At 40.2% G+C, this 12,616-nt stretch overlaps 1 protein-coding gene across 1 annotated transcript in view; it reads left to right on the top strand.

Moving 5' to 3' along the window:
• LEPROT (leptin receptor overlapping transcript) overlaps nucleotides 1–10,935 on the top strand; it is a 41,839-nt gene extending 30,904 nt beyond the window's left edge. Inside the window, exons 3-4 of the mRNA XM_069232493.1 lie at nucleotides 1,180–1,366; nucleotides 8,476–10,935. Of these exons, the coding sequence (XP_069088594.1) occupies nucleotides 1,180–1,366; nucleotides 8,476–8,592 (304 nt within the window). The 3' untranslated portion in view covers nucleotides 8,593–10,935. The remainder of the gene's footprint in view (nucleotides 1–1,179; nucleotides 1,367–8,475) is intronic.
• The last annotated feature ends 1,681 nt before the right edge of the window (nucleotides 10,936–12,616 follow it).

Below are 12,616 nucleotides of genomic sequence, written 5' to 3'. Positions count from 1 at the left end.
AAGTATAAGTGGGACATTTACATTACTTGATAGGCTGGACAAGATTTGAACTTGAAATCAGTCTTGGGATCTTTGAAAACCATCAGAAGGGTGCACAGGACAGGCAGGCAAATGCTGACTGCTTGAGTCATCCGTTTAATTTTACTACCCATTTAATCTAGAAACTTTCTTAACAAATAAGAGAAGGTCTTTGGAGTGAGAGGAGAATGCTGCACAACAATATGGAACTTAAGACAGTGTGTGGGGCTATAGATTGGTGTTAAAACCAAAAGTTAATGGTGGAATGCTTACAAACGTCTCGGGCACTGGAATGAGTCTCATGATATTAATTCCAGTCCATCATATTTTTTTTGCCCACTATGCGACCCATGTTTGGAAATAGCCATCAGCCTATTAGAGTTGGTCCTGCTTGTGTTCTCATCTAGAGATGACCTGGCCTGGTGGTTCAGGCTGGACTGTTTCTCTTGTTTCCATTAGAGCTGGACCAAACCCTATTCTCATATTCTTACTGCAAAATATTTTTCTCATTAAATAATGTAAAGCATTTGACGGCTTCATTACTTAAAATCATCAGACCTTCGGTATAGTTTCACTGTGTCCGATGCATTGTAAAGAATTTGCTAGTGGTTCCATACATATTGTAAACAACAGCGTGCGACACTACTCACCCCTGCCTTACTCCCATGGTGTAATCACTGTCTCTCCCCAATCTCCATTCGCTTATTCGTAGGTTGTTTGAAACAGTTACTGGAAACATTTCGCAAAATGTCACCTTTTCAAGCAGTGTCCAGCGGAAGGGCACGCTAGTACTTTTCACGTTGATTTCTACAGTTAACCGTACATATTTTAAGTCTTTGCCATTTTTGTAAATAGTTTGCGTTTGGAGTTGAGTAAAGCCTTTGGGTGTTAAAATGAATTGAACCTGATAGGCTGATGAAAGGTTTCGGGTCGTAAGGTGCAAGTTTGTTGCACAGCCTATCAGTTCCTGACCGACAGGATAAACCTTAGGTCTGTGTGCGTATTGTTTTAATAAGCGTGTTTTTTATTTTACCAAATGCGCCTTATTGTGGGTGTTTATGATGTGACTGCACGCGCATTCCTACAGAGTAAAGGCTTGCTCCCATTTAAATTAAGCTGCATGTTTAATTGTGTTGTATATGTGGTTCTGTCACTCCATAGAGTATACTGGCCGATGTTTGTTCTGCTCTTCTACGTCATCAGCCCAATTCCATATTTCATCTCCAAGAGGATAAGTGGAGATTCGGATGCTTCTAGCAGTGCCTGCAGCGAGCTGGCTTCTTTCTTCACAACGGGAATTGTCGTTTCTGCCTTTGGGTTTGCTATTGTTCTTGCACGAGCTGGATTGGTGAGTTCTGAATTTGATTTAGGCTTGTTACTTGAGTTTTACAGTTCTGTTCACGGGTTTGGTTATTCTAATAATCCACCAGAGGGCGCTGCAGCTTTATAAACACCTTTAGAGATTAAAAAGTCCGTCTTGAAAACGTGAACGTATTGTTCCTCTGTAACGCATAACTGAAAAGTCTGCATTTATTATTGTGTTGTGTCCGTAATAATAAAAAAAAAAACGCATGGTAAGCCATACAGAAGTAAAAAAAAAAAGGCACAACATAGTGGCGGCATTGTAGTACAACACAGTAATTTTACAGTTGTCTCAAAATGCGAGCTTGTTCAATGGACGTTGACAACATCTATGTGGTTGAGGCACATAAATTGCAACATTCAATACCATCAACATGCAGTTGGCCAGTGAGAAGACAAATACAAATACATTTCTTTTACATTCCTTCTCACTCCTTATTTATTGATCAAGTTTACAACAGTATTCACTTGACAACCCCCTAAAACAATCGAACCCCACACCGGCTGCAGGTTCTTTCTCCTTAGGTATGAGGGTGTCTCTGGGTGTGCGAGTGGATGTAAGAGGGTCTATGCGGATAAGAGAGTGTCTGTCTTCGTGTGAGAGTAGGTGTAAGAGGGTGTCTGGGAGTAATACTGGGTGTGAGTGTCTGAGTGGGTGTGAGAGGGTTTGAAAGGGTATGTGAGTGGGTGCGTCAGCAAATGAGTGGGTCTGTGAATGGGTGCATGAGTGTGTCTGTGAATGTGCTTGTAAGTGTGTCTGAGTGGGTCTGTGAGTGGGTGTGAGAGGATCTGAAAGGGTATGTGAGTGGGTGCGTCAGCAAATGAGTGGGTCTGTGAATAGGTGCATGAGTGTGTCTGTGAATGTGCTTGTAAGTGTGTCTGAGTGGGTCTGTGAGTGGGTGGGTGAGTGTCCAGGTGGGTCTATGAGAGGGTGCGTGAGGGACTGCGTGTGCGTCTGTAAGTGAATGGGTCTGTGAGTGGGTGCATCAGTATATGAGTGGGTCTGTGAAAGGGTTTGTAAGTGTCTAATTGGGTCTTTGAGTGGCTGGCGTGAGGTCTGAGTGGGTGAATGACGGTTCGAGTGGGTCTGTGCATAGGTGCATAAGAGTCTCAATGCTTCCTTCAGTGAATGATTTAGGACCTTATTACGAGTCTGGTGTCCTGGGACCGGCAGACTCGCAGTGGCGGTCGGACCTTTGCCAAAGCAGCGGTCCAGCCTCCACACTAGGACCTCCAGGTTGCCGCCGGTCAACTCTCTGCAGCACAAACCATTTGGCTGCCAGTTTTTAGAGAAGGGACCTGGCTGCAGTTGAGGTAATGTGTGTCCATATGTTATTGCTGTTCAAATTATTATATTTATGGTTCATTAATGAAAAGATTTCATTATTATGGGGAGTGCTGTAAATACACGTTTTAAGGTCACTGTACCACTGACACTGGTTCCAGTACAAAAAGTGTACACACATGTTTGAAAATTTTACAAATGTAGCTAAGTACAATGCTCCCAGAATGCTCTCTGATTAGATACAAATATTTGCAGAAGCTTGTAAGCAAGAGTGATGATTCTTTGCTTTCAAAATAAAATGTTCAGAAAAAATGCAAGCAGGAAAAAAACGTTTTGCTACTATGAAATTTTAGTTGCCATTTCTTTGAAGCGTCATTTAGTAAAATGTGTTCATGCATGCTCCTATTTCCAAAAAATATTGCTAATGGAAAATCAGTGTAACCATTTTTAACAGGATTATGGGAAGCATGGTAATAAACGAGCACTGGCAAAGCCAACTGGTCCAACATTTTTTAGGAAGTCTTTTGGTCTTGTCAATGCGTGTCTTGTTTTGACATGGCTTTTGTAACACTTTATTGTTGTGGGATCTGCCAGAACCTCACCATTGTAACAAACACTGGAAAAAAGAAAAAAAATGATTTTTGTGTTAAAATCTCACATGCCAACAGTGGTGTAACAAAGATGCCGCTGACCCCCTCCAGAATGCTCCACATCACAGCACCTGCCCTGAGTGAGTCTGGAGGTGGGGGCCCCTCCATGTTCTTTGCAGAAGAGGCCCCTCCAGTTTTGTTATGCCACTGATTGCCACAGTAGTTTCTGGCACTGAACAAAACTACTTTGTGTGCCAATATGCTCCTTGCGGAAGAGAAGAATGTGATCACTCACAGTAAAGCCAGCTGATAGAGAAATAGAAGTTTAATAAAAACCAAAATGTTTTTGTTAATGCCAGACCGAATTAGGGACCCAGTTCTTAGAGAAATTAACAAAAGTGCACCCATGGTATATGTCTTTGAATTAGTTGCTTTCATGAAGTCACAAGAACTTACAGAAGTAGACCAGGAAATCGTACTCCTAGAAAATATTTGTGAACTGTATTTTAGCACAAGCAAATTTGCATGTGTAGATTTGCTTATGTGAAAATCAATCAAGCATTTGTTTACAAGTTCACTTTTCCCCCAGCACCTTTTTCACAACCCTGGAAGAACCACTTCTGCCATTGTGAGGAGTAAATTTCTAACCTTTCTCATTATGGCTAAAGATAAGAGAAGAGCTGGTGAAAATATTTAAAACATGCAAGTTAGTAGTTTTGCAGACTCAATGGTATTCCAGCCCTGTAACTACTGCTTCCTACCTCCTCCAGCCCCAGTATTTAGATCTGCGGAAAGGTGAAGAAATAAGGAAATTGCTTAAGTAGGGATTTAAATTGTAAGTATTCAAGCCCTACTATAGTAGTAGCCATGGCATAATCAGAGAGGCTATTATCAGAGCTCTTACATATTGAGATTGCTGCCATCATTTGTCGCCGCACTACATGGCACCAATGCGACAAGTAGATTTTTTTTACAGGACAAGTAGATTTAAGGAGCAACCTCTCCCTTGGACAAGTAGATATTTTATTAAATTCCACACCCCTGGTCCTAAAGAGTTTGGCGGGCTGCCGCCCACCAAGCTCTATATGAGGACCCGAGTGTATGAATGAATCTGTGAATGTTTTTTATTTTTTAGCAGATATCTGCAACTTATTTGCAGTATTATATGGGGGGGCCATGCTGAGCACCGCGATGTATTTGTGAATATCGCACATCATGAAAAAAATAATTTTAAGGTCTTAATTTCATCCTCAAAGACCCCTATATCACAGCCCTGGGGTCAGGGTACCTCCACCCTACCCCTTATACCACTTTTCATTTTATGTTTCAGCCCCAGGGACCATGTCCCATTGCCTAAAATGGCAGCAACAACTTTCTGGTCAGTTTGCGGTCAGCTAATCACAGCATTCCTGTTGGGGTGTGCATTTGCGAATTCGCCATGATAATTGCAAAAACATCATGATGGATCAGCGACTCCAGATATACAAATTTGATTTCCTTTAATTTCTCTTACACTTCTGAATGGAATTACACCAGCTAAACAAACATGTCATCCGCATACCAAAAGCTACCTCTCTGCCAAATTTAGTTTCATTCCGTTCAGCAGTTAGGGCTGTAGTGGGGTTCAAAACTCCTATGGAAATTAAAATGGAAACGCATGTTTGTTGACCGCCCCTTTTTCTCGGGTCCTGTTTGCTGGATCACCTCAATACTTCCCATGCGCAACAAGAATTACCAGGACACTTTTTTGGGGGAAAATACGCGAAGGTTCATCAAACGGTGCTAACGATATAGGCAAGTCACAAAATACTTTTTCTATCTAATCATGGTCCTAACCCTGCCTACATGCAACTGCCAGTAGGATATATATTTATATATATACTGTAATAATGTGGATAACTAGTTCATCCTCGCCAAGTAATAATGTCACAATTCTGTATCACATAGGTCTCAGTAGTTTAATAATATAAACCTGAGCTCAACTGTTGTTAGCTGTAGCACAGAGCAGAAAAGCTTCACTTAGGAAAAATATGTAAAGCATTTATCAGTACCAAAACAGTTAAAACGTAGGAAACAGTATAAAAATACCCTTCCAATTTATAAAAATAGAGAATAATTTAATAAAGAAACAGATAACGAAACAACAAAAATCTGATGTAGAGAACCAGTGATATAATATTTAGAATTTTAAGTCACAATAGGGCCAAAAAGCACAATGTGCCACTGAAGGTTATCTGGTCATGATAGGAAGGGTCCAAGTCAAAAATAAGGCTCCACAGCAATCTACTGCTAGTTGGGTACAAGGACTAGGTTTGTCCCAGTGGGAAGTTTACATCTGACTTAGAAATGGTTTTTGAAGAAAAGTTCTTGCCAACGCATCGTGAGTAGGGTCGAGCTGCAGGCGTGGTCCAGAAGGAGGGTTCAGCAATGGAGGCCTGATGAAGTGCAGGTCCTCTCTGTGAGCCTCGTACCTGGTACCTGGTACATTTGTCATTGATGGTGGGAAAGCTCTGAGTGGACGAATCTGTGATCTGGAGGGTCTCATCAGTGGTCACATACTATTCTACTTGGGCTTAGAAGAAGCCCCTCTGAGTTTGAACGTAGAAATCTTTCTGCAAGTCGAAATCCTTTCAGCGGGAGAAGCCAGTGAGTTGAATCTGACTGGTGATTCAACTTTGAAAGCAGTGGCTTTGGTGTTGATCATTCTGGTGTCGACTGATTTTTTTTTGTGGAGGAAAAGGTCTGATAAAAGTTTCTAAATGACCATTTTTGCATCTATGTATGGTCAGGGGATTTCACTTTAGCACCAACATATGGTCCTTGACCTTGTGGGCACCACTTGGGGGTTAGGACTCAATCTCCCAGAAGCCACCAGCAGGTCCATCAAAAATCCATTTGGAAATGGTCAGGAGGGCATTTGGAAAAAGTAGGATTCTTGCAGCTTTTACTGTCCTTTAGCTGAACAGGAGGTCAGCCATCTGACCCTTAGAGTCCACCTATTTGTCCTGGGTACATGGTGGGAGCAGGTCCAGCCATTGGGGTCTCTCTTCACAGGTTCAGCAGCAGGTGCCGTCTGTCTTCCACAGGTCTAGGTGTGTTGTGAATAAGGTATGCAGGGGTAGACTCCCTGACTAATATAAAAAGTTCCCAGGGGCAACCCTACCATATTGGCATAATTCTCTGGGGGGTTGGCTCCAAATAATCCCACAGTGCATTTGTATAAAAGCTTTCTTCCTGTGGACAGAGGTCTGGGCACACCCCAGCTGTGGAACAGGGTTTTCCAACACTGGGATTGGTGCTATCCTGACTAGCTGGACAATGTAGGGGATAGGCCTAGGTGTAAGTTACATTTGCCTGTGACAGGGCCTGCCCCTTTGAAGCTTGTGCAATTGCTGGGCACATCCCCCAGCAGGTGCCTGTAAGGACACTATTTCTGCAAAAGTTTGATAAAATTTGACTTTAGCATTAAGTAATTTTTTGTAATTATAAATATTAGTGGTGAAGTAATTTTCTAGCTAGTGTCGATCTGAAGTTAGATTGGCAAAGTGTAATAAAGTAACTCATGGCACAGCCAGCTTTGCTACAGTGAAAACATGGTTTTGAGGCTTTTCTCTTTGTAAGAGCTTGGAAAAGCAGTAAATACATATGTCCTACTTTTAAAACTATGCAATCTGTCTTAAAGCTGGTAAACGCCTGCTTTAGGGGCAACCTGCTGCTATTTAAAAGGAGGGTTTAGGGCTGTTAAAAGCGTGATTCTAACAAGGTGAAATTACAGTTTGCAACTGCCCTCAAGGCTGCTGTGGCAGGCCTTAGAGTCATGTTTTATCTTGCCACTTCAGTGACGGCTCACTAAGTGTTGCGGTCCACTAGTGACATTTAATTTACAGATTTTGGATACACAGGGTACCATGAACTAAGATTTTACAGGTAAGTTAACTAGCCAGTTGGGGATTAACCAATTATAAACCTGTTTTAAGGGTCAGAGCACACACACTGGGGCCTGGTTAGCAGGGCCTCTGTGCAATAAAGTGGAAAAACCAGCAACATCACTCCGAAAATTGGGGGTGATCATGCAAAGAGAGGTGTTTCTTTGAGAGACCATCAATAATATACAATTGTAGTTGGGTAAAAAGTGAATAACGAGGATGATTTTAACCTAAAGGCGCTGAGTGACATTGTAGACAACCCAAGCTCAATTCTCATTGTGTATTTGATGTCATTAAGACCTCCTTGGTGAAGAACATCCCTGTTATTCATGATTATCCAGCTGTAGTTATATATTTAACTTTTATGAATTATTCTCCATATTATTAGTTCATATTTTACATATACCTCAAGATGCAAACTGTGTTGCCTGTGTTCCTGGTCTAAAGGGACGTGCCCTGGAAGTTGACCTATACTATCCATATAGGAGCAGGGCCAATAAAGATATATGTGTGTGGTTGGTCCAAGTATGAAAACACTAGATTGTGATGCAACTGAGTGTAACTATTGGTGGCTAATAAGAATTGTAGCATTGCACATTCACAGGTCACCTTATCGCCTCCGAGTTGAAGAGAACTACCCATGAACAAATTAAGATGAAAATAGTTGCATACCAAATAAACGTTACATCCTGTCTTTGGACATCACTTTCTCTGAAAAACAGAATATGAAGATGTTTGTCAAAGAGTAGGATATTGTGACTTGTTGCCTATGTCATCGTTAGTCGTACAGATGCTGCCTGTTGTTGAGCCACAAAATATTTTTTCAAGATTTGGTTTTCAGCCCAACCATGAAATGTGACCCTGATTTAGTATTGCCCTACAAAACTATTGTTACCATCAAGGAAATTGTATTTTACAGGTAAATTACTGGTTATTTCTGCAATGGCAATCTTAATTTGGGATATTTGGTGTTCAAGAGGTGCCTTTTTTCCCTTCAGAGAAGAACACTTAGAGTTTCCGAAAATGATCACTTAAATCAGCCACATCATTCTCTGGATTGCCATGGTTACTAACATACAAATTTAGTCAGTCCAAAAACATTATCTGGCATAAAGCTTTGTCACATTTCCTTTTCGCAACATATAACCAATGGCAAATATGAAACCTATAACAACATATTTCACTGAACATCTCATTATTAGAAGTTGTGCCTCTGTGTGCCTTTTGTGTATTTAACAACAATATGTCATTACATTGTAAGTAATTTTTTTTTTTTTTTTGTTTGTTTTTTTAGATCAAATGGGGAGCCTGTGGCCTCGTGTTGGCTGGAAACGCTGTTATTTTCTTAACCATTTTAGGCTTTTTTCTCGTCTTTGATAAGGGGGATGAGTTTAGCTGGGAACAGTGGTAGAGCTTTCACAGTGTGGAAATAAGGCAATATTATTCAGAACCCTGAAGAGACTGTAAATACTGAATGTTTGTGTGTAATATGTTCTGCAACCAGTTTATACCTACATTTGGAGAGGATTCTCTACAGTTTCAAAATGCCTGAATGTACCCTAACATGATTGTGTTTTGTTAGTGTGGCTTTGTTTATACTGAAAATACATGTGATGTTTTCCAATTTCTTTTTTCTTTATTTTCTTTTAACAAAAGCATCCAAAAGACAATAATCAATGTTCTACGTGTATCAGATTGCACCTTTGTTGATGCTTTTTTAAATATCTTATTTTAGTTATGTATTCTATACAGTTTCCTCTACTTACTTTACATGATTAGGTGAGATCTACCCTTTTCAGACTCCGGGCCTCATTACAACTTCGGCGGTCCTTTCATAGCACCGCCGAAACTGCAGAAGGCAAAAGACTGCCAGTAATGGAGGTATTTTGCCTGCCATATTAGGAGTTTTCTGCTGGGCCAGGGGGGTGAAAATAGCGTTTCCGCCCGCTGTCCCAGCGGAAAACTCATCACAACATTGACGTGGGCTCGTAATCGAACCGGCGGCAATGTTGTGGTGCATTGGGTGCAACAGCACCCGTCGTGCATTTCACTGCCCGTAATTCGGGAAGTGAAATGTGCAGCAGGGCTGTCCATGGGGGCCCCTGCACTGCCCATGCCAAGTGCATGGGCCCTCATGGGGCCCCGACACCCCCTTTACGCCAGCCATTGCGTAGCGATGAGACCACCATGCAAAGTCTGGTGGAAAGGGGGCTCATAATCCCCAGGGCAGCGCTCCTTGCAGCGCTGCCCTGGCGGATTGCTACTGCCGAGACCGCAATGCTGTTGAAAGGTGGTAACCTGTCGGTGCCAGCAATGAGACCGTGGCCCATCTACCATGGTTTAATTAAGAGTTGAGTGAAATAAGTAGGCAAAGTGTGGCCTTAAAAGGTGAATGATATGAAGAAAAAACGAGTTCTTTTCCAGTTTTTTTTAGTCTAAGGACCAATAACGAGTTGAACATACAGCCTCACAAGTTCTATTTCATGGCTGCATTATGGTACAAGTTGTAATTGTTGAAACATAAATGTAGAAATCTGATTTGAGTTATTATACTGGTCCATTTTCTCAGCACAGTGCCAATTTCACTTGCTAACAAGAATGTGCGTATGCTATATAGAATAATACGCACAGTGTGAGTAATGCACCTTTCATACAGCTTTATCAAAGACATGTATTGTAATTCAATACTCTTTAAATATAATCAGCTGCATCATATTCTTGCCTTTCAGGTGGGAGTTCAAGCAGAAAATTTATATTTTTGAATGTCATAGGATATATGTATCTGGACGTGAGTAAATGGAATAGGTTGATAAAATTATTGCTATTTCAGGCTGGTTTGCATATGGCAAATTTTGTACTTTCCTAAGCATTTAGCACTTTGAACACACACATTTTTACATCTATGAGTTGCCTTTATCATAAATATATTAAATAGTGGCGGCAATAGATTGTTTAGAATTACCACCAATGCTAAGAAAAAAGACCACAATTCAGAACACAGTTCTCTGTGAAGTCTTATCCAATTCACTTTATTAATTTCTGTTAGAGAAATATTCTGTTAAAACATTACCTGCATTTGTTAAATACACTGTTTACACTTCGTAATGACTCATAGTGATTTTAATTCTTATATTAAGTATGATGTACAGAACAAATAATACAACATTTCACTACCTGAGGCTACCACGCTGAAGTCCCCAAAGCATCTGTTTGCAGAACGCCTGTCACATTTTAATGGACAGCAAACTGATTAATGATTGAAAAGAATAGAATCTAAGCCTGTAGCAATTTCAGGTAAACAGTAAGAGTGCATGGTGAGAATACTTACAATTCTTTCATCTGTTGTAAATTGTTATATCAGTAAACAGAAATAAATTAAGAACAAATAGTAAGGTTGTATTAGATGTCCTGACCATAAGCTGGGCATGGACACATCACAGTGAGTACTTACCTAAGGTTGCACACCAGAGAAAATGCAGTAACCTCCTTTAACCATTGGGGAAGTTTTCAGAAATGGTGCAGAGTGCAACTTGTACCACTTTAAAAGTATTTAATTTACTATTTAACACTAATTATCATCAGATACTTCTCAACTATCACTACACCTTTCAAACTATTTTACATTAATCTGATTATGTATACCAAAGTGTAATTTTGCTAGGGATTGTTGACATGTTTTTTAAGATGAAAATCTATTTTGTCTTTGAAAATGAGATTATAATAAAATAAATATAAGCAGCAGTGCTATCATAAACTCCAGTTTGTTGTTCTTATTCTTCTGTCTTCACTGGTCCTATTCATAGTTGTCTAATCCTACTCCTACTTTTTGCCTGGCACCCACTCTTAGGGAGCCTTGCTCCATATATAAATGAGACCAGCAGTCCAGTCAAAAAAGGTCTGATTTTCAAAGACTTTGAGGACGAGGTGTTACATAAATTAGTAGCCCATCCAACTTATTCTTGGATTTCAGGAGGAGTAAGCTAAGAGTGTTCCTGGACAACGCACGGTTTAACCCTGGAAAGGTATTTCACTGCAGCACCATTGTTAATTGGGCCAAAGTGCTTAAAATGTTTGTCAAGGTACACAACATATTTTCTGTGCAGTCTTTGACCCGCTGACTTAGATTAACGTCATCAGTTTCTTCTTATCGGATACTAAGTTACTGACCTTTTGTTCTACTGTCCTTATTTAGTTCACGACAAACTCTACCATATTTTGTATTTCATATGTTTTCCGCTCATGCTTTCCTCACATTGTTTTTTGTTTTACAACACCTATGGCCTGGCTTATGACAAAATCCCAGGATCAAGTAGTCTAACCGTTGCTTTATCTTGAGCTCTTTATGCTTGTACCTCATGGTATCTGTTGCCGTGAAGTAAGCATATGTTGACTTTGTTAAGTGGCTTCAACAGTTCTAGGGACGCACTCAAGAAAGAATCATTCACTTGATGCATTCCTGCAGTTGATAAAATGCACTACAGTTCAAGGATAGTTGCAAGACTGTTCTGTCAATATGGGTGAAAATCAACACATAACCTTAAAGTGTGCTTTTAAGCTCTTTTGACTGTTCTTTTTAAAAGCATCCCTCTTTAAAGATCTTCCAAGAGCATAGGTCTTTCAATGATACAGAGACTTTCTAACAGCAGTTAATCCTCCTTTGGTCAAGCACAGTTGTAGGAAATGGGTCTTCGGTTAGGTGGTGTGGTTTGTCTTGTGTTCTGTGCCAATTAATCCAGCCTCAGGCTCTGCTAGTAAATGCCAGTTTTGCTTACAGATCTGACACAGTTTAGGTGAAAACATCTGGGTATCAGACCAAGCTTTTGTTAGTCTCACCCTGGATAGTTTGCTTGGGACCATTAATGGATAGCTCAGAAAGCATGCATTTATGTGTTCTTACATTCAGAGAGTTAAGGGTTCCAGTTTCTCAAGAAAAAAGTTTATTTTGTGTTGTAATATGCAGTTTAAGCCATTGTGATTTCTCCAACAACATGATTGGAGCCTTATGCACTGGGTATAGACGTTCTCTATTCCCTCATCCCACACGTAGTGTGAGATGGGTGTACCTTACCCAAGACCTCAAGAGTTAAACCTATCATTACCTTAAGTGGACCGCTTAAAAGAATAAGTTATCTTTTCCATATATAGCATCTTTATATGTCTACATGTATTTCATTATTTACTATGTGGCAATAATCAGTGTGTACTGTCTTTTATACTTAGTCCTAGAAAGTATGAGTTTCATGCTCTATTTGTGTTTCTTACTCATTTAGATTTTTTGTTTCTCAGGCCAGTCTTTAAATGTCCAAAGTATGCAAGTTCTTAGTCTGTCATACCATTATGTGAAACGTACTTTACTGTGTAAACCAGGACATATTTAGTGTGTTTTAAAGTACTGTTGACATATGTACAGTGGGAAGAGCTTTTGATTCAATCAC

The sequence above is a fragment of the Pleurodeles waltl genome, chromosome 4_2 (assembly GCF_031143425.1).
Source record: "Pleurodeles waltl isolate 20211129_DDA chromosome 4_2, aPleWal1.hap1.20221129, whole genome shotgun sequence".
Lineage (NCBI taxonomy): Eukaryota > Metazoa > Chordata > Amphibia > Caudata > Salamandridae > Pleurodeles > Pleurodeles waltl.
Note: the sequence above shows the minus strand (reverse complement) of the source record. Positions and strands in the feature narration are given on the sequence as shown.